General features: G+C 37.4%; 1 protein-coding gene across 1 annotated transcript in view; it reads right to left on the bottom strand.

The window, feature by feature from the left end:
* The window catches only part of CDC73 (cell division cycle 73), a 90115-nt gene extending 67380 nt beyond the window's left edge, over positions 1-22735 (bottom strand). Inside the window, exons 1-9 of the mRNA XM_040262898.1 lie at positions 22524-22735; positions 19837-19942; positions 16232-16301; positions 14198-14260; positions 14066-14118; positions 10856-10944; positions 6941-7157; positions 3215-3313; positions 1297-1375 (exon numbers count right to left, since the gene is read on the bottom strand). Coding sequence (XP_040118832.1) covers positions 1297-1375; positions 3215-3313; positions 6941-7157; positions 10856-10944; positions 14066-14118; positions 14198-14260; positions 16232-16301; positions 19837-19942; positions 22524-22654 — 907 coding nt within the window. The 5' untranslated portion in view covers positions 22655-22735. The remainder of the gene's footprint in view (positions 1-1296; positions 1376-3214; positions 3314-6940; positions 7158-10855; positions 10945-14065; positions 14119-14197; positions 14261-16231; positions 16302-19836; positions 19943-22523) is intronic.
* Positions 22736-22741: the final 6 nt, after the last annotated feature.

Below are 22741 nucleotides of genomic sequence, written 5' to 3'. Positions count from 1 at the left end.
AAACAATACACACCAATGGGCCCAAAGTACAGAAGCTGGTTAGGATTGTCTCTACGAGTGTGTTCAAGTCATATAGCTGGTTGGAAATACAAAAAGCTAAACTGAATAAAATATTTTATAATCCCCAAGTTATTTAGTCCTAATATGAACTCTTTAACATAAAGATCTGTATTCCAAAGTAACAATCACCAGCACGTGTTATGTAATTCGTAGAAAAGCAACACTAAATATCAACAGGCACTCCAGGACAAAGTCTCAGTATACCTTTCTGTAACAGGTCAGAGAGGTAAATATTTTACACGCTGCAAACCATACAGTCTGTCACAACTCCTGAATTCTGCAGTTGGGGTGCAAAGGCAGGATGAGCAACGTAAGTAATCAAATGAGTAGAGCCTGATTCTACCCCAGGAGATTCAGATTTGGTCTATGGGCTGTAACCTGCCAACCCTGACTTGACAAGTCATTCCAAGAGAAAAATTGGATAAAAGGATGAACTACCATCTTTCTACGCCATATGTTCAGTACATACCTTTATCCAGCCAATGAAACAAGCACACAGAATTCACTGCATCAAGGCAACAAGCTCTTTAATAAACTTATGGGGATTTCGGATTATGCAGGAAAGAAATCATAAATGCTACCCTTTTACAGTTGATTCTCTCTCATTTCTTCATGAATGAGATAAATGAAGAGCCCAAGAAAAGTTACACTGACATTAGTCCCACCCTCACTAAACACCTTGCTGATATGGCGACGGCTCACTGCTGAATGAGCCATGGAGCCATCACAAAGCCAGTGCTCAAGTGGCTACTCCCGTCTGCGCACCCAAGTCCTCAATGCACACCTTTATAACTGGGGAAATAGGATTTGATATGTAGAGTTTCTACCCTAAAATAAACTTCTGAGAAACAGAATTAAGGCTAACGATAGCAATTATTTATAGGTAGCTTATTATATACACCAGTCACTATTCTGGGGACTTTATTAAGGAAACTGAGGCAGACTACTGGTACAGTGACATCAAAACCTTTCTGTAAAATGCCAGACAGTATTTTTAGGCTTTGTGGGCCACATGATCTCTGTCACAATTCAACACTGCTGTCACAGTGCTAGAGACACAGGTAAAACAAAATGAATGAGCGTGGCTGTTTTGCAACAAACATAATTCAGAAAAACATGTGGTGGCACAGACTTGGCCTGCAGACGTTTGCCAACTCCTGCTCCCACATGAGGTGGCGCTGCCTCTCGGGCTCAGCACAACCACAGCAAGGGGAAGAGAAAGATCAAGTAACTCGCCTTCTTTTCCTTTGAATCTTTCCTGGTCATATCTGTTGTAAGCAGCCGGGATAGGCTGTTTGGTACGCAATGTGGGATCCTGCAGAAAAACATAGTTAAGTTATATGTCAATATTGTCTAAACTGTTACTTAATACTTATAATAAGAACCACAATAAAGCTATTGTTTTCTAAGCTTTCCTCTTAATATTTTGGCCAATAAGACCAAAACAAGGAGTAGACAAAACTGGGGAATCATCTGAAGCTGATTTTCAAGATACTGTTTACTGCTAGAAAACCATCCCAACTAGGGAGGAGGTAAAGAACACCAGGTAAATGTGCACCAAGGCAAAAAACAAAATTCTCAGAAACTGCAGAAATAACATGGGTGCACATAATAATTTCACTATGATTAAATTTCTTTAAAAATAAACTTACTCCAATCATGAATTATTTTTCTTTAACCCAAAAAATAAACTTTTAATTCAAACCGTATATTCAACTGGCATGTTGGAGTCTTTTAACTGAATTATTCCCCCAATTATTAATCCTTATATTAAACAAATAAAATAATGACAATAAACCCATTTATCAATGTACAGTGCAAAGCTGAAGTTAACAAAGCTGTTTTGTTAAAACACTCAGAAAAACTTGCCAATCTAACATAATTAATTCACAAATACTTTCTATATAAAAGTCTGTGGTAAACTAAAAAAGTATATTTAAAGAATATTCCCAAAATTGCTTGGGAAATTCATGTTATTTGTAAAGACTGAAATATTCTTCATTTTGTTACAATAGGATGCTACCGCAATTATTACTCCAAATCAAACATATTCATTCAAGATTATCACTAGATATATACTTCCACAGTCAAATGCCAAACATTAAAATTTTCAAGTAGTTTAATGATTATGAGAATACAGAGAATATTCAGTCACAAAGGTAACAGCTGAACTGTTTTAGGAGTTGATGTACGTTTCCTACCAATTGCTATTCAACAAGTCCACCAATTCATAATTATAAACAGTTTTGCATAACAGCACCTATCACTGCCTTTTTTATTTATCTGTATGTCCCACTAGACTCTAAATGCAAAGGAAGCTTCTCACTCTTATACATCTTGTATCTCTGTCGGCACACTGCCTGACAATAAGAGGCACTTAGAAATGTGCACCTCTGGCTGACTCATGCCGATATACGGCAAAAAACACAATACTGTAAAGCCATTATCCTCCAATTAAAAAAACAAAATACCTGGCCAGCAAGTCACCTGACGTGTTTCTCTAAATACTAGCAAAAATTCACTACCTCGAAAAGGTTAAACACCAAGAATTTCATGAACAAATAAACCTACTTACTCTTGCAAAGACTGTATTTAGTACTCTACCAAATTTTGACATACTTTTAGAAATTATAAAATGAAAAAGGTTTTATTTGCATGTTATTTTTCCTTTGCTGAATCTTATGAAACTGGCTTCATAGATTTCATTTATATGTGGAATCTAAAAAAAGAAAACAAATCAACAAACCAAACAAAACAGAAACACACTCACAGAAAGATGTAGAACAAACGTGTGGTCATTACAAGGGTCGGGAGGAGTTGGAACAAAACAAATAAAAGGGATTAGGAGGTACAAACTTCCAATTATAAAATAATTAAGTCACAAGGATACAATATACAGCATGGGGAATACAGTCAATAAATAATATTGCAATAACTCTGTATGGTAACAGATGGTTACTAGACTTCTGGTTCTGATCAATTTGCAATATATATAAATGTCAAATCACTGTGCTGTATACCTGAAAAAATATAATTTTGTACGTCTCAATTCTAAAATAAATAAGCAAATAAATACTTAAAGATGTTTTCAATATTATAACACCGAATAATCACTTTTAATAAAACTACTATAGAAGCAACAAAATGTTCTTACAACAGGCGCTGCATTTGGGGCCGGTCGCTGTTCGGGTGCACGCCCTTCTTCTCTGGCCTTTACTGACTGAAGAATTGCAAAAATATTCTTGGAAAAATTCTGAAACAGAAATAGATTTCAATTATTGAGTCCACTTAAAATTAAATACTCAATAAACAATTTCAGATTCAGTTTTCTCTATTAATTCTTCCCTTACTACATCATAATGAGGCATGATTACTACACACGAAAGTAAAAATCAACTACTACTAGGAAATTCATCCGAAGACTAGTTATTATAAACCCAATGTTATTCACTTATTTTCATTTTACCTAAAGTACATAGCTGGCTATAAATTCATTGATATTCTCCATTTATTCAAAAAATGTAAGCAGCAAACAAGGTAACATTTAAAAACAAAAGTATAGCAGATTTGTTGTCAAGGGGGCTTCTTAGTTGTAGAAGAAATGAATTCTTCTGAAAGAAATCAACTATTAAAGTTTCTTCTTGATAAACTCCAGTGCTAATTTCAGACTGCTACACTTTATAGGTTGAAAGTTCGAGATACTGTTAGGAGTCAACAGGCACTTTTCAAAGCTGTGTGAGTTGGAAAGATTTTTAAAAACCTAACAACTTTTACATGAACAACCTTTGCAACATTGAACAAAGCTGACAAATCTGACCACTCCTTCATGAAATATTCTTTCACCTGAGATTATCCCCCTCAGTTCCCTTGCGCTCTTCTAACTCTGCCTGTTAATCACTTATCATTTTAAGCAACATTCTGTCTCCTGTTGAAGAATATAACCTTCGTGAAGACCAGGACCAAGGCACCCCCAGTCAGTGCCCCCATGTGCCTCCTGGACGATGTCACATAAACGTTACACAGATAAACATGGACAGGAGAGGAGAGACAGCCTGAAACATAATGTTAACCACTGCCACAGTAACAGTACTTACTAGTTCCTGTAATTCTTTAGGACAACAAACATACATCTCACAACCACTTACTCTTAAAAATTATGGCACACCCCAAAGAGACTTTGTTTATACAGGTTATAATATTTATCAAATTAGAGATTTGAACTATTTTTAAAATAGTAATTCCTTCAAAAATGAGGGGAAAAGGTACTCCAAGTAAAAGTAACTTGTTTTCATGAAAAACTATTTTCCAAAATGTACAAAATGTTAATGACAAGCAAGTGTGACACTATGTTAAATTTAGAAACTGCTATGATCTCAGTAGCAAAAAGGAACCTCCCAAAGTCTAACTTTCTTTTAACTGACAAAAAAATACTGTCAATTTCATTTCTTGAACCAACAGCCTTTCCTCCCTCATTTTCCAAAAAATGCCAAATGCACATGTGCTTTTCATGGAGACAATCATCATATTTTGGTATGCAGAAGTGCTTTGCATGTTCTGATTTCACCACAGAAAATACTGGTAAGAATATACTTAAAGGTTAAGATTTAATAAAATTAGTGAATTTCTGAATTTCATCAAGGACATCATTAGCAGTGAAGAACAAAATGGCCACTAGCAAAGATTGGTGCCAATGCTTTAATTCACATCAAGATACCAGCAGTTAACTAACCACTGCTTTTGCACCAGAAATGCAAAGGTCAACACAGTGACAAATGCAAATAAAGTCTTAATCTTATTAACAAACAGCTGAAAACATGAAAAGCAAATTTCACTATTTTAAAAATAAGGCATTTCATGAGAGACTCAAACTCTAGAAAAAAATTAAAATGTTACTAACTAATTTTATGTGGTAGAATTACAAGTGATTATTATACCTTCCTTTTAGTGATCTCTTTTATCAATTTTTCAACAATGACTATATATTAGTGTGTATAAATTTTAAAGTATATCTTAAATAGTATCATAAAATTAGACTGCTTTTTTGTGACATGCTTGCAATGGAATTTTGAAAAAATAACTTTTGCTCAAGAAACTCAGCTAATAAGAAAACCCTGATAGGTGGTAATAATGAAGATCTGTTTAAAATCATAGTGCCATTCAGGGAAATAAGCACCTAAAAGTTTTTCGTTTTTTTTTAAGAGTTTGTCAGATGAAAACAGTATACAGAGGGACTACCTACCAGTCAAAATCGTCATTTTGGTTTTTAAAAATGTTAATACTCACAGAAGCAAACCTAGCTACAAAACAGTTCTTCTAATACTAATTTATTTTTAAATTACACATTGGTGCCAACAATGCTAAATTCTACTACAACACTTAGTTTTGAAACAGTGGTACAATCCTGCCACCTAGAGCTCAAAGAAGTTATTCATTTCAAAAATTACAATGAACACTGGTAGAATATAAGTAATAATACTTTACTATTAGCCATCCTAGGCATTAAAAATGAGTATCAACAGATCTATCTATGATGGCTCTCTCATAGCTCAGTTGGTAAAGAATCCGCCTGCAGTGCAGGAGACCCTGGGTTTGATTCCTGAGTTGGGAAGATCTGCTGGAGAACGGAAAGGCTACCCACTCCAGTATTCTGGCCTGGAGGCCATGGGGTCACAAAGAGTTGGACTTGACTGAGTGACTTGCACTTTCTTTCATCAACAGATCACTTAAATACAAACTTAAGATTTACTCGTGTTTTCAGATTTCTTCATAATTCTAAGCTCCGGAGAATGATTCTTAATCTTGACATCAACTGCTCTACAAAACAAGTCAAAGTACAAGGGAAAAAAATTCTTCCCTTCATATATTCCTTCTGGTGGCTATTCTACTAAAATGGCACAGTGAACTTAGGGCCAGAATCCAAAAAATGTGCAAACAAAATGAGTCTGCCTAGACCAATGAAGAAGTTCACTTTCATCAATAATCTCACAATTTCTAAAAAAATCTTCTCACCAAATCATCACTGTGAACTGTCTCAGTGAAGAATTAATATTTAAGAGAAAATTCACATGTGTGGGAGAAAAAGAGAGGTGAAAATAGGTAAGTGAAACAGAATTGATTCAACCTTTTTGGAGATCTATTAAGACACTGAATATCCAGTATCTTTCAACTTCTTATCTTTCAAAATTTAAAGTACATTCTCCTTTAATCAACAACTGGCTTCTAGGCATTAATGCCTCTGCTATGTAGTCATAAATGCATGAAGTTGTATGTACTAGGATGTTTTTTAATGCAGTTATTTATAATCATGAATAGGAAATGAGAGAAGACAGGAGAGAGGAGGAGGCAGGAAAAAAGGGGAAAGGAAATGAAGAAAACCCACCATCCTGCAGCCAAAAACAAAACAACTCCATTAATGAGGAACCAGCAAACACTGCCACAACCACCCGACAGAAGAGAATGTATCAAATACACAAATAAATGTTTGTTGGGCCATTTTCATTAAGTTCTCTACTTCGTGAGGAAAAAAATCAATACTGGTATTAATGACCAGAGAGCTTACCATCAAGATTCCCTGTTCATTGGGTTTAAGCAAAAAATCTCACCAATAAGAAAACTGTAAATCTCTCTGGATTTACAAACAAGGTGGAAAGAAAGGGACTCGCACTTTGACTCAGATTTTTTCATCAGCTTCTCTGGTGACCACCCACCAATCATACACTAGCATGGGATGGTAAACAGGTCAGTTAGAAAGCTGAATGATTACTGCTCTCTCAGATACAAAAAACTTCCTCCTCACAGGAAATTTTAACCAACTTTAAAATCAACCGTAGTTGAAATACACACAGACACTAACAAACAGGAAGTGGAATGTTTTAATTACCTTTCCTGTGCTCTGTAAAATAGTTGTTCGAGTCCGCCATACTCTTTCTCTGCTGACAATATCTCGGGTCACATCTACTTCAGCATCCACAAAACTCCTCTGTTTTAAGGCAGTTATATCATCATCTAAGTCAGTCTTAATGGTAGATCTTTTCTTAGCCATAATTTTGGCTTTGATTGCGGCAATTTTTTCCACTGACATAGCTTCAGACAAAGACCTGAAAGCAACGTCTTTTTTAATATTCACAGCAAGGATCTCTTGAGCACACTAGAAAATATTTTGCTACATTTATAACTTCCTGGTAATAATACTTTAAGTGGCAATAATTAAGATTTCCTCCATATATGTAAAACTGACACATTTGATAACTTATAACCATGTAAGGGTCCACATAAAAATACTACACTATAAGCAAATTAGTAATTTTTAGGAGGAACGATGGACAATATTTTTCAAATTTTTAAAAATCTATTCCCTACCCAAATAATTAATTAATATAGCCTTTTAGATTGATCACCATCAACCAATCAGAGAATTCTGCACAAACCGATCACATATCCTGGGACACCGCTCCCTCCGTCTTTAAAAATACTTTGCTGAAACCCATCAGTGTTTGGGTTTTCTGAGCACAAGGCACCTGTCCTTCTTGTGTGGCCCTGTAATAAACCTTTCTCTGCTCTCCCTCCACAAAAAAGCCTTTTATATGAGACTTTATTTGCTAACCCTCCCCATCCTGCATACAAATTACACACACACACACACACACACACACACATACACACACACACCCATAAGCATGTGCACACAACATGAAAATTTTCATTCTGTAAAGAATCCAAAGTTTAGGTTTTCCTTGAAATTTATTTCAAGGTTTCAATCTATGTTATAATATACAACATATCAATTTTACAGCTGACAGAGACATTTATGTGCCACATAAACATATACCCCTTTTAAAGTCTGGAAAATAAAACAATACTTTGAAGTTCTCATTTTCTTTCTTTACTTCATTTTCAAAAAGCACTGAAATAGCAAACAGAAGCTATGCTTTCAGAAGTAATCAAAAAAAACAGACTTAACAATGAAAGTATAGATTTCATTAAAATCATATGCTTAGTGCTATTTCTCACAACGTAAAAACAAGAAAAAGAGTTTGGATACCTTAACTGCAGTTGATAAAATTATTACTCTAATCACAAGATGACAATCTTGAAATACATTTAAACAACATGTGGGGAAAAGACAGGAATTCCTGCAGGTTTAAACATGGTAGTATTATGCAGTATGCTATTTTATTTCCATTAGGTATGGAAGTACTTTATAGCAGATGCTCAATATGTATCAGCATTTGACTCATTTTATATAATACTATGCAACTTTCCCTTAAAATCAAAAGCATACCAGCACACCTTGAGCCAAATTCAAACACTTTTCTAAACTATAATCAAAACGTGCACTGGACAAGCTCTGGAGTTTTACTTCCAGCCAAGATGAAGTAACAGGGACTGGTTAATCCTCCTACCTTGAAACAATCAGTCAAAATATATGAAACAATACTTTACTCAATATCTTCCATCAAGTAATGAAAGACAGTGATCTCTCATACATGAAAACTAAGTAAGTAAGCCCTATGGAGGTTGCAATTTACAGCCTTGAAAATTCCCAACACAGCACAGGGAGAACTCAGGCAAAACTTACCATATATCCTGATTTGGGAAAACAGAGCTGGGATTCCAGCAAGATCAAAGAGTACACGAACTCACAGGCCAGAGTGCCTGAGAAGAGAGAGCTGCACAGGACCCCTCGAGTACTCTGGCAGATTACTGATTAGCCCATAAGTAGTTGGAAACTAAAGCGAGGAACAGAACCACCTAGAGGGAACAGAGTCCAGCACCCACACAGGAGGAAGAGCAGAACCTAGTCCCACCAGCCAGACTGAAAACCTCATTTTATGGGGAGTTAGATGGAGTTAACAGTCAAAATGGTCCTGTCTCAACAACAGTGGGCAGTAACTACCCTAACTACACACTGTTCAAACAACAATTCTTAAACCCTAACTAAACAATTCTTTATAAATTAAAAAATCAAGATTCAAAAGGAACAAACTGTTTCAAAGGATTAACTATGTCCCCAAACAAAAGAAAATTTAGAAAAACACAAAAACATCCAGCACTCAACAACATAAGATGCACAATGTCTGCTATCCAAACAGTACAAGGCATATACAGGAGCAGGAAAATGTGAGCCAGAATGGGGAGAAATCCAAAGGGAAAAACACTGCAGGACTGACAAAGGCACCAAAATAATACTATTCCATACATGCAACAAAGAGAGACATGGACTGTATATTTAACTTGTAAAAAATACGATGTTCGAGACTACCAATATAATATGAATATAATTACATTACGAAAAAATGAGAGAACTACATACAGAACTATAGAAACTATCCAAAATGAACAGAAAAAAGAACCAATCCAAAAAAAAGAAAAGAACGTAAGTGAGCTGTTGAACAATTATGAGTACGAGTAATTAGATCAGAAAGGGGAGAAAAGGAAAAAAAAAAATTTGAGGGAGCAGAATAAAAGCTTTTCTAAATTCACTGAAAATTATGAACCCAAAAATCCCCTCAAAAGCTCAAGCACAAGAAACATGAAGAACATTCTCCCAAGTTATGTGATAATTAAATAGTTCCAAACTTACAATACAGAAAACTTTTTAAGTAGTCAAAGGAAAAAAGCCACATTTAAAGATACAGAAGAGAATTCCCTGGTGGTTCAGTGGTCAGGACTCCATGCTTTCACTACCAAAGAGCCCAGGTTCAATCTCTGATCAGGGAACAAAGATCCCACAAGCCACAAGGTGCAACCAAAAAAAGAAAAAGGGGTAACAGCAGATTTTTAACCCAAAAAAACGCAATCAAGGAGACAGTGGTATATCCCACTTTAAAAAGAGGTAGTCTGGAATTCCATATCCAGTGAAAATTTTTTAAAAGGGGGGAGGTGATTTTTCTGAAATAAAAAAGTTGAAAGAAACACCAGCAGTCCTAAACAGAAATAAATGTTAAAAAAAGAACATTAAATTAAAAAAACAGAAACAGTAAGTCAGTCAGGCCAAAGAGAAAAAAAATGGGTACATAAGTCTACAACAGGGAAGAAGAGGCATGGAAACAGTACACAGCATTTTCCCTAGATGTTTAAACAAGAGTAAGAACAATGCACTGTGGTGTTTGGAACACGTTATGAGTAAAACGTATGACAACAGCAGCACAAATGCCAAGAGAGAACAGGAAGCCCCTGGTGCTGAGGTTCCTGCACTGCACACGAGGTGGCAGACCCTGCAGGCAGACTGTGACGCCACACACCACACGCAACAAACCCCAGCAACCACTCGAAGAGAACAGCAGCACACACAACTCAGCCAACAAAAGGGCAGAACAGAATCACAGCAAATATTCATTTAATCCAAAATCAAGTTAATCACCATTTTAGGGAACAAAATTTTGAAAAGAACAAAGAGACAAACAGAAAACAGCAGCAAATTATTGACCTAGAATTAAGCATGTTAATAATCACATTAAGTGTAAATATTTAACATATGGTACTTTATAGGGAAAGCCTGCTAATCACTGCTATAAACCAGTAAGAGATTTCATGACAAATGAGTGGCTTGGATTATGGAATAATTTTTAAAAAGATCAATATCGTAACAGAATCAAGAAACTTTCAGAAAGCATAAGCACAATGGCTTCCAATCCTCCATCAAAAAATGCTCGAGCATCTTCTTTCAAACTGAGAGCAGGGAGACACACACTGAAGAATGTAATACATGTAGACAGCATGTTAATGCCCCTGTTTCCACATACACTTATATATATTGCCTAAATTGCCTATTTTCTATCAAAGAAATTCTTACCTGATTTGTTCAGTCTGTACAATCCCTTCTTTGTGACCCTCCAAACGAGCAGCCAATCTCTCTTTATCAAGGCGTACACACTCTTCATCCTGAAAATAATCAGTCAGTAAATATTTTAAAATTTTACTTAACTTTTAGTACAACAACAAAAAAAAAACACTGCAAGTAACTTTTGCCAAAGTTCCCACCTACAAAGTCCCAGGCATCACTGGCCTTGGGTCAATTTTATAATACTTTTAGTTACATACAGAACTGACTCATTGGAAAAGACCCTGATATGCGGAAAGATTGAAGGCAGGAGGAGGAGGGGACGACAGAGGATTAGATGGTCGGATGGCATCACCGACTCGATGGACGTAAGTTTGAGTAAACTCTAGGAGTTGGTGATGGACAGGGAGGCTTGATGTGTTGCAATCCAGGGGGCTGCAGTCAGACACAACTTAAGCAACTGAACTGAACTGAACATAAAAACAGTAACAAATGTATGCTGGAGCACCTACTATTAGAACTGAAAGCTTACAAATAAACTTTAGTAAGTTTTTCCTATGATTAAGGCTTCCTTTGTAATATACATAGCTACTCTTACTCGGAAAAACAATATACAACAAAAAATTCCTTCTCCTCAGAAAAAAAACTAAATTTTATTAGTCCTAAATGTTCACTGGAAGGACTGATGCTGAAGCTGAAACCCCAATACTTTGGCCACCTGATGCGAAGAACTGACTCATTGGAAAAGACCCTGATCCTGGCAAAGACTGAAGGTGGTCGAAGAAGGGGATGATAATGAGATGGTTGGATGGCATCACTGACTCAATGGACACGAGTTTGAGCAAGCTCTGGGAGATGGTGAAGGACAGGGAGGCCTGGCGTGCTGCATTCCATGGGGTCGCCAAGAGTCAGACACAACTGAGCGACTGAACTGAACTGATGAGGAGCCTTCACCACAGTCAAAACTTTCATCTTGGATCGAGATGGTTTTCGTATGTTGCCCCAGGTCTTGAATCTTTTAGCATAGAACACCAGAAGTGAAAGCTGAATGTTTTTCAAAGGATCTTCTTCAGAACACCAGGTGCTTCCTACAAAGTGCCCATGAGCCATTTCATACCTGACTTCAACCTTTGCAACTCAGCTTCTACCTTATTTAGATATTAGAATCTCAGGTAAAAGTTAAGTCTGAAAAGTGTTTGGTTACTTAAAAAACAAAACTTACTAACTCTGATCTAGTTCAATGCCTACATTCAACAAATGAGAAAACTGAGAACCAGAGTCAGTGTCTATGGCTAACAAATACAAAATTGTATAAAATCCATCAGTAGATTCTATAGATCCAGAAAAACGTCGAGCTCTGTGTTCTAACCATGTTAAACTTAAAACAGCCATCTTGCCGGAGTGAATGAAAAAATTAATATCTCAACAAATGTGTTAAATTATATCTAAAATAAAAGTTTAACACATATTACTCAAGTTCCTTAAGAGACTGATTTTAAAGACAACTGCAGCCTAGGTTTCAACCAGACCCCAAGGTTTCTCTCTGCTGGCATAGTGCCTAGCAGGCCCTCAACAGATATTTACTGAACTAAAAACTCTCAGTGTGTAATATGGCTACTCATATAATTCATTTTAACTCTATAAATACTCTGGAAGTAATTTCATTATGCAATTTCTTGTTGATTTTTAAAGTTATCAGAATTCTAGCAAATCTGTAATTCTGAGATATTCAACTCTTTCAAATAATTAAACCATGAATTTCAGTTTTTCCCCAATAAATCATGTCTTTAAATTCACTTATTTTGTACACAATGTGTTACAACCTCCTTTCACACAGAAAGAGTTGTGGAAAATTTCAGTTTTGCTGTCACAAAATCTGTACCCAGCAGAGGGGAGGAGCCAGGAGCCAGACTGCCTGGGCTCTAACCCCGGTTATATGCTCCCCAGCAAGTCACTGCTCTCTGAGCCTGTGAGCTCACAGATGACATGTGTGGCTGCCAATTTCAGGAGGTGATGGTGAGGATTACAGGAATTAATAATGTACATAAAGTACATAGAGTATCACCTAGCACAGAAATAACAACAATGAGCTAATTATCTCTATCATTATCTGAAAAAACAAGTCTCAGAGTACACTGAAGCAAAATCACATAATCTTGGGATCAAATTTTGTCAGTGATTCTACTGTATGTATTTACCAACCAACTTTGCCCCTAAGAGTTACTTTCCTTATCCTTCTCTAACTGTGGATGCTTTGCTGTTCATGAAGCAGGCAAAAGGTACAACTATTTGACTGTTACACAAGTATCAAATGAAAAGACTTACAGTTTCTAGTAATGTTAACCCTATCAGTGATTACAAGTGTTATTCCTATACTGGTCATTTATTTATAGCCAATTTAGTCATTTTTCAGATTTTAAGCTAGCCTCTAATGCATTATCTTCCATTTTCAGAGTGTTTATATATAACTGATCTGAGGCTTGTTACAAACTTAAACAGTACTGTAATTATACAATTTAAATTCCTAACATTTTAAAACTTTGTAAAGTTTTAAGACAACTGAGCTAGTTAATAAATTATCTTTTCAACATTAACTGCATTTCTTACAGGGTTCTATTCAACATGAACTGTCCTTGTTTACCAACAGTAATATTCCACTTGCTGGCTATAAAATACTACCAAATCATCTAACCTGATAAGTCAACACTGGAAAAAGTAACTGTTCTTAGCTCTTCAGAGGGGAGCAAACTCCAACAACCACCTTATTCCAAGGGAAAGTGAACCACAACACAAAGGCCAAATCTGGCCCATCGCCTGTTTTATGAAGTTTTTTTTGGAGTACAGCCTCGCCTTGTCATTCATGCACTGCTCTGCCTACAGTGCAGAGGGGAGGAGCTGGATTAAGACAAGGCCCCCAAAAGCCTGAAGGAGGGCCTCTCTGGCCCTTTATAGAAAAGGCTCTGACTACTCATCTAGTCCAACACTTCCATCAACAAGGATATAAAGGCAAAGAAAATAATTTGTCCATCGTGCGGCCTGTATGTGAGAGATCTTATAAAATATAAGAGCTTAAGCTAATTATTAATCAACTGCAAATATAACCACTTGTCAAGAAAAAAAGCTCTTAGGACTACGATGAGCAAAGAATTCTTACTACTACACAATTTCAATCTCCATTTAAAAAAAAAAAAAAGAATCACTTTAAAAATAAAGTTCCATTACCTCAATTCGTGGTTTTTTTGCTTCTGCCAAAACTTCATCTGCAGCTCGTTTGACTGTAAGAAAAGAAGAAATAAATGTACAGTTTGGGGACAGGTGTTTGAAAGTTCAGTATAAACATGAAGCAAGACATACCTTGAGTAGATCTCTGCAGACCTATTTCTAGAGGGGCACTCCTGTCTATACTGGCCGATGTTGCTGAAGATTTAAAAAGATACGCGAAAAGATAAAATTTGAATATGTAAGATCAGAAATTTATGCAAGGGAAATACTCAAGATCTGTTACATTTCTTACCTAATACAGGATTATGTCTTTTAAAAAACTAAGTTTTAAAGCAAGTTTGTAAAAGTACTTTATTATAAAAGATTGATCTGTAATAAAGTTATGTAAGAGGACAAACTATTTTTGACCATTTAACTTACAATCTGACCGAAATCAACTACAAAGAACATATTCCCACATATTACAATGTAGGTATGCAGAAGTGTATGAAAACATAAATAAAAATATAGATGTACATATTAATTCATGAGGGATCAACATTAAAGCACAGCTTTGAATCGGGTGGCGAGTAGTGAGCCATGTGACAATGTAAAACAAAATGTAACACAGAGTTCGGAATAGCAAGTGCATGGGATCTAAAGACAAAAAAGCTACAAGAACCAGGAAGACTGAGAGCCGATGAGGTCACAGAGATGAGCAGAAGCATGACTGTGCAGGTCAGGGAAGGAGGATGAGCTGTATTCCAAGTGTGATGGGAAGGCACAGGATGGCCTCGAGCAGGTGAGTGACACAATCAAGTTCAGACGCTCTTCAAAAACAGGTCCCTCTAAGTGGTGAGCAGAGACTACATGGTAGGAAACGAACAGCAAGGTCCTTCAAGAGGGCTGTGCAATGGTCTAAGGAAGAAGGTGGATCAGGGTGGTTATACGATGCTAAGAACCTGTCATACTTTCAAAGATAAAGAAAGGACTTGCTGGTGGAAAGGATGTGAGCTGTGAGAGAAAAGGAATCAAAGATTTCTCCAGAGTTTGTGCCTCAGCCACTACATGAATGGGGGACCATTTGCTGAGATGGAAACAATGGGAGACCACACCTGCTCTTTCATTGTCTGTGGCGAGGAGGGAAAGAGGGAGTCGACACTCTATTTAGGATATGTTACATTTCAGACACCTGTTCAATACCCAAGAGAAGATGCTGACAGTGAATTTATAAATGTGAAACTCAGTAAAACGTCAATGTTGGAGATAAGGAATCAAGAAAAAAAAGTGAGGTGAACAATGAGTAGAAAGAGAACCTCAAGTCTGTTGCCCCAAATGCCAAGTCAAGAAAAGCTTTCCAAAGGGGAGTAAGCAGTCAACAGTATCAAATGCTACTGAGGTCAGGTTAGCTGTGAAAAGCAGAGACCAAAGGATCTGCCAATCATGCGTCAGCCTTGACCTTGTAAGAGTGATGTGAGTGAGACAGTGAAGAAGAGTAGACTCAAGAGAGAATCAGAGGTAAAGAGGAAGCAGTGATACCACGCAACTCTTGCAAAGAATTCTGTAATAAAAAGGAGAAGAAAAATGGAGCAGTAGAGAATAGGAAGCGTGTGTGTGCTAAGTCTGCTCAGTTGTGTCCCACTTTTTGCGACCCCATGGACTGTATCGCCAGGCTCCTCTGTCCATGGGATTCTCCAGGCAAGCATACTGGAGTGGGTTTCCATTTCCTCCTCAGGGGATCTTTCCTACCCAGAGACAGAACCTGCATCTTACGGCTCCTGAATTGGCAGGCAGGTTCTTTACCACTAGCGCCACCTGGGAAGCCCAGCGAAAAGGAAGGAGGGAGTTTAACGTTTTTAATGAGAGACATTACCGTGTACATTACCGTGTACATCCTAAAGGGAATGATTCAGAAGAGAACTGATGATGCAAGAGAGAAGCAACAATTTAAAGGAAAAGTCTCTGAGAGTACAAAAGGCGATGGACTCCACATGCAGGGAAGGGCTAGCTGGTCCTAGGAGTAAAGTGCATACACGGTAATAGGAAAGAGAAAGCAGCAAGTGGACAGAGTTGCAGGTAGGGGAAGTTTATAATGAGAATTCACAATCTCTCCCCACTGATTCTTATTTCACAGGGAGTGGAAACCAACTCCTATTTAAGAGTGAGAGCAACTTAAAAATTACTCACATGCTTCACCATTGAGATATCCAAGTAGATCTTTTCGGTCAGGTCTTCTAACCACTGGAATATTTTCAGTCTAAAGCCAAAATTTTAAAATAGATATGAAATCAATAACAATTATAAGAAACTTTAGTAAAGTTAAACAACTTTTAACATCTGAATTTTATTCCAGCTTATCTTGGCAACATATATTAGAATCATATTTCTAGAAAATAACCAGGCTGAACAAATCTAATAAAATCTTGAAAATTTTCAGGCATATTAATTTTTGGTAACTTTATTCTCAGTTCCAGTAACATATTCAAAATTCCAGTAACATATACAAAAGATAACATTAGAAATAAAACAATAATCCTAACCCTCTTCAAAATACCAATTATATTCTTATTTTTTCCCTTGGATTATTCTAAGTTTTATTAATTCTACTCAAGATGTTTTGGATTTAGACCCATAGACTGCTCATTTTATTTAAGGTTTCCAAAGTGCTTTTGTTTCTCACACCCTAACCACACCTCTTCAAAATATGGTACTTGAACTCTTTCAAATAAACTAAATTAGCCACTAAAACTAAATTTTCATAATTAACAATAAGTACATGTGCCAAGAATATACACTGGGGAAAAGACAGCCTTTTCAATAAGTGGTGCTTGGAAAACTGGACTACTACAGGAATAAGAATCAAACTGGGCCACTTTCTTATAACGTATACAAAAATAAACTCAAAATGGATTAAATACAACAATGAAACTCCGGGAGAAAACACAGGCAGTGTGTTTTCTGACAGGAATCTTAGCAGTATTTTTCTGGATCTGCCTCCTCAGGCAAGGGCAACAAAATAAAAAAAGAAACAAATGGACTACATCAAACTAAAAAGCTTTTGCACCATGAAGGAAACCATCAACAAAATGAAAAGGCAACCTAGAGAATGGGAGAAGATATTTGCAAACAATATATTCAATAAGGGATTAACCTCCAGAATAGAATAACTCACACAACTCAATATCAAAAAACAATCAATCCAAATATGAAATCATGGGAATGTAATGTATAGCATGAGGAATATAGTCAATAATACTGTAAAGATGTTGTATGATGACAGACGGTTACTAGTTAGACTTACTGTGGTGATCAAGTCACAATGTATATAACTGTAGAGTCACTATGTTGTACACCTGAAATTACTATTAATGCTGACTATACTTCAATAAAGAAAAAAAGAAAATGACTAAAAAACAGGTATGTGTGGTTTAGGCATGGGAAAAAATTTAGGAGACTATACAGTAGAATGTTAATGACATCTGTTCACTTTCTACATTACATATCTCTTTTTTTACCGTTGAGTGTGTATAAATTTTGTAAGCAGGAGAAAAAGAGTAAAAAACTAAATCTGGAAAATGTGTCTATTGTGCTAAATGAGCAGTTTTCCTTTATTCTCTTATATTAGCAATTTGTAAAGAGGTGAGCAAAACAAAACGGTATACTTTAGGCACCAAGTCATCCTTGGACAATAAAATCAATGAATTGTGTTATTACCACGGTTTTCCCCACAGTTTTCATAATGAAAGCAAACAATAGCAGAGTACAGGGAAAAGCTGGTTACAGGATTATACAGTTACAACAATTAAGGACCCTTAATATTTTGGCTCATTACCTTATACTGAATACTGACCATATTTAACTGCACCAAATATTCTGCACATACACCTTGATGACACGAGATAAACAATATTTAATCATTTGAAATTAATTTGTTTTTTAAAAGTTAGGTTAAATTTTAATTTCTGCTTATGAGTATAAACAAGAGCGCCCAGGTTTTTTTGGGCTTGTTTTTAAAAACTAGTCTACATGGACTACCATTAACAGTTAAAAGATTTGAATTAATTTTCTTTAAATTACTGTATCTAAGTTTGATAATATACTTGATCATTTAGTCTCTCATGAATTATGCATTACGTTATCACCAACAGAAAATAGGGGCTATGAGTCAGAAAAAGTTGTTTCAGAAGGTCTGCCCAAAAAAGCAACAAAGGAGTTAAAAATTTTGTAGAACCCTAGACTTTCCAAATTCTACCCTTTCAATCTAGCAAATATTTAAGAGAAATGATAGTTAAACCTTATGTGACCAAAGGTCCTAAGGACCACAGTAACAATTATGGCATCAGTTACCTCCTATAGTCATTCCCCAGAGACATAATGTAAACCTAAACGGAGAGTGTGGACTATCTTTATTACCTCAAAATGAATGGATCTATTCAACAAAACATTCTAATCAGTGCCTGATTTCATTTTTAAAGATCTGAGTTAACAGAGCTTTATAGAGCTGCTGCTCTTTATAGATGCTATTTTATACCACAATTTCCCAAGTCACAAATAGTTTCACCCCACATACTGCATTTTTCAATACACACTTGACACTAAATATATATTTCTTGTTCAGAGAAACACTGTTCAAGCACTCTAAGGAAGAAAGCAGGCACCTTTCAAGCATCTGAAAACAAATAAATTTATCAATAATGAAGCAAGTTTGCTGATTAAAAATTCATTTTAAAAAGCTGTCTACTGGGACTTCCCAGCAGGCCACTGGAAAGGACTCTACACTTCTACTACAGGGGGGTATGGGTCTGATCCCTGGTCAGGAAACTAGAATCTCTGAAAAAAGGAAAAAAAAAAAAAAAGGGAAGGGAAAAAAGCTGTCTACTAAATTTGACTCTTTTTGATGCCAAAAAATCCTTTTTTCTTTGAGATTAAACTAGAGCTCCAAAATCACTGCAGATGGTGACTGCACCCATGAAATAAAAAGATGCTTGCTTCTTGGAAGAAAAGCTATGACCAACCTAGAGAGCATATTAAAAAGCAGAGACATTACTTTGCCAACAAAAGTCCATCTAGTCAAGGCCATGGTTTTTCTCCAGTAGTCATGTATGGATGTGAGAGTCGGACTATAAAGAAAGCTGAGTGCCAAAGAATTGATGCTTTTGCACTGTAGTGCTGGAGAAGACTCTTGAGAGTCCCTTGGACTGCAAGGAAATCCAACCAGTCCATCCTAAAAGAGTTCAATCCTGAATATTCATTGGAAGGACTGATGCTGAAGCTCCAATACTCTGGCCACCTGATGTGAAGACCTGACTGATGCTGGGCAAAATTGAAGGTAGGAGGAGAAGGGGATGACAGAGGGAGATGGTTGGATGGCATCACCAATAAGATGGACATGAGTTTGAGTAGGCTCCAGGAGTTGGTGATGGACAGGGAAGCCTGGCATGCTGCAGTCCACAGGATCGCAAAGAGTTGGACATGACTGAGCAACTGAACTGAACTGAAACTAGAGTTCTGAATATCAGGGTCTTCCCACAGGCTTACACAATTTTTAAAACATCCCTAAAGAACAGCTCTGAAACTCCTACTACTATAAACGTTACCCACAGCTCACAAGTTAAAAAAAAAAAAAACACAAATTTTTAAAAATCCACATAAACTGATCTAACTTTGACCCTCCAGGAGACTTTCTTACAGATAAACCTTTCATTCTTTTGATCTGAAACTCATGAGGGAAGTTATCACCAAATAGGATCAACTATCAAATTCAAACAAGTCTCTAAATGAATTCTACTTACAGCTGCACGTCGGACATAGACAGGATGAGACAGGTGCACATTATTAAGTAGAAATAAGATCGAATCCAATGTGTAGTACTCTCTAGGTTGGCCTTCCTTCCCAGTCCTGAAATGATTAAGACAAGATTTTTACTCACAATTCTAATACAACTCCTTGGGCTTAATCATATAGCATTATCTACACACACGGTGCTATCCAAAGAAAAATATTCTTAAGAGTATGAAATCTAATAAGTGAAAATGTCATTTGGGCAAAAGGAACACAAATGCAAACAATGACAAAAAGCAAGAGGTAAGGAAAGTACTATTCAAACTTTATTACTACAGACTTCTTAGAATTTGGTCCAAATTAGTTTCTGGGCTTTGTTAATAGAGAAACCTAATCAGTTAGGAAGGATCCATAAAAGAAACAAACTGATTAAAAGAAGCATACTAGTCACTTAGGCTAAACTTGCAAGAAACTTATCATGTCTTCTAAGTAAGATTCTGCTGAGAAAATACCCTTACCAACATTCTTTAACACTACAATTAACTTCAGAGAGATGATTCTTATGACTTCTCTCAAATTAAACCAGTGATGTAAAACCAAAACTAATTCTACCTGTGATAAAACAGTCATCCAGGAGTGCAAGCCCTTTCATGCAAATACATACTACTACTTGCTCAACAAATGTTAGTGTCCAACCCCACTGTCCTATTACATTCTCCCCATCTAGAAATATCAACGTATTGTTTAAATTCATCTGAATATGGCCCAATATAATCAGTCCCAAACTTATTTTTCTAGGCTGTATTTCCACTTTTTCTCTAAATCAATATACTTCAAACCACATATCACTTATCAATCACTGTACTATGAAGTAGATAATACATGAGTAACAAGTTGTATCTCTTCGTGATATATTAAAAAAAAAACAATGCACTGCATTCAGTAAGGGTAAATATTAATGTCATGCATATGTGTGCATTTCCCTAAACACAGAGAATAACACTCAATGAAAATACATGTACTGTGTGATTCACTGCTGCAAAAGTTTGAAATCTACTGTTGTAAGCACTCTTTTCTTACTACTGGCTTCACTCAACTATCAAAACATTTCCTTTCCAGCTCTCAGGTCTTTAAGCATGCTGTTCCCTCAGCTGGAAAGACCTGGCCCACTACTTCGCCCTCAGAATTCCTATCCATTCCTTAACATTTGTTCATTCATTTATTCAAGAAAAACCTAGCATGTCCATAGGCCAAACACACTTCTATAAAAACTTTCCAAGTTAGAAGTGATTGCTTTCTTTAGGAACTGGAATTCGATTCTTATCAAGTTATGTGTCATCTCTTCCACTCTGACTGAGGTAACCTCCTTTGAGGCACCGACCCAGGTTTTCAAAATATTTTCCAGTTCTCAGACTGAACAGCCTTACACTGTGAATACTCAACCATTTTTTAAAGAAAAACCAATCAGTTAAAAATCCAATCAGCGCTGAGCTCCTACACAATGTGTGGGGCAGAGGACTCCTAACCTCTTCCAGCTTGTTACTCCCCAAATCAAATAGACTTTTCCACACATAAGCTGTTAATTTGTTTTTAAAATGTAAATCTGCCTGTGCAAGTTCCTTTTGAAAGGAAAAAAAAAAAAAAAAAAAACAGAAAACTCAGAATGATTTTACCCATCTGCACAAAGCTAATTAAACCATAAGCAGCCCAAGATGCCAAAAAAATTAAATAAATAAAACCCAAGGAACTAAACTTCCCCTAGCTTTTCATCAACTCTTCCTAAAGCCCACTGCTCCCATTCAATCAAGCAAAATAAGTATGGAAGTTTTCGTCTAGGGCTCTAGCTATCCAAATGAAACGCCACTGAGTGAGGAAGGGTTCACTCAAAAAGCCCCTCACGATGATCAGACCTATTTTTCTTTTGAAATACATATGCATATATCTATTCTTTTTGAGATACTTTTCCCATGTAGGTTACCCACAGACCTCCCTTCGGGTGTCTTCCTTAAGGACTTAAACTCGGGCAACCCTCCCTGGGATCAACATTCCCAGACATACACTCTTCACACACATTTCCCACACAATCGCACACTCTACCCGTTCCCCACTTAGAATGGCAAAGTTGACTTCATTTCAGCAGGAACTTTCCCCCTGAGGGAGCCCCCTGCCTTCACCTCCAACAGATTCCGACGACTCGTCCCAGGTCGCCGAAATCTTTCCCGTCCTAACCTGACGGAGTGGGTTCCCTTCTCTCTCTGCTTGAGGGAATCGCGAAAGGAGACGGAACCGACCAGGAGCTGCAAAGGGCCAGCAGAGACCATCGCAGAAGAGCCTCCGGAAGAGATTTAAAAAAAAAAAAAACAACAACAACTAAAGGACAAAAAGAGCCGCCCGAGGACCCGGCGGGGCGCTCCTTTATATGCACCTATGCACCCGGCCGGCTCTGCACACACAGGGGCAGAGACCTCCACACGCAGGCAGAAACCTCCCCACGGAGCCGCGGAGGAGAGACCCCTCCGGACGCCGCTCCTCCCGCGCCCTCCTCACAGAAGAGCTGCAACTTCTGCTCCCGGGAAAACTTTTCCCCGGAGCACCCGTTTTCCTCAACCCGCAAGGGGAGCGGGGGGGGAGGGGTTCGGAGAGAGCGAGAGGGGGACCCGGGGGCGCCCAGCCCTGCCCCCCGCCGCAGCAGACTCACCCCCAGACCACATAGTTGGTCTTCACGTTCTTGGGCCAGGAGAACTCGCCGAAGATCACTTCGTCCCCTTTCACCACAATCTCCTTCTTCTGGATGTTGTACTGTCGCAGGACGCTGAGCACGTCCGCCATCTTCGCCCCCCTCGCCGCCGCCGGCCCCGGGCCCCGCCGCCGCCGCCGCGCCCGCCGCCCCCTTCGCCTGTCGCCTCAGCCCCCCCC

The sequence above is a fragment of the Oryx dammah genome, unplaced genomic scaffold (assembly GCF_014754425.2).
Source record: "Oryx dammah isolate SB20612 unplaced genomic scaffold, SCBI_Odam_1.1 HiC_scaffold_21, whole genome shotgun sequence".
NCBI classification, from domain to species: domain Eukaryota; kingdom Metazoa; phylum Chordata; class Mammalia; order Artiodactyla; family Bovidae; genus Oryx; species Oryx dammah.
The sequence above is the reverse complement of the archived record's forward strand: the minus strand, read 5'-3'. Positions and strand labels throughout refer to the sequence as shown.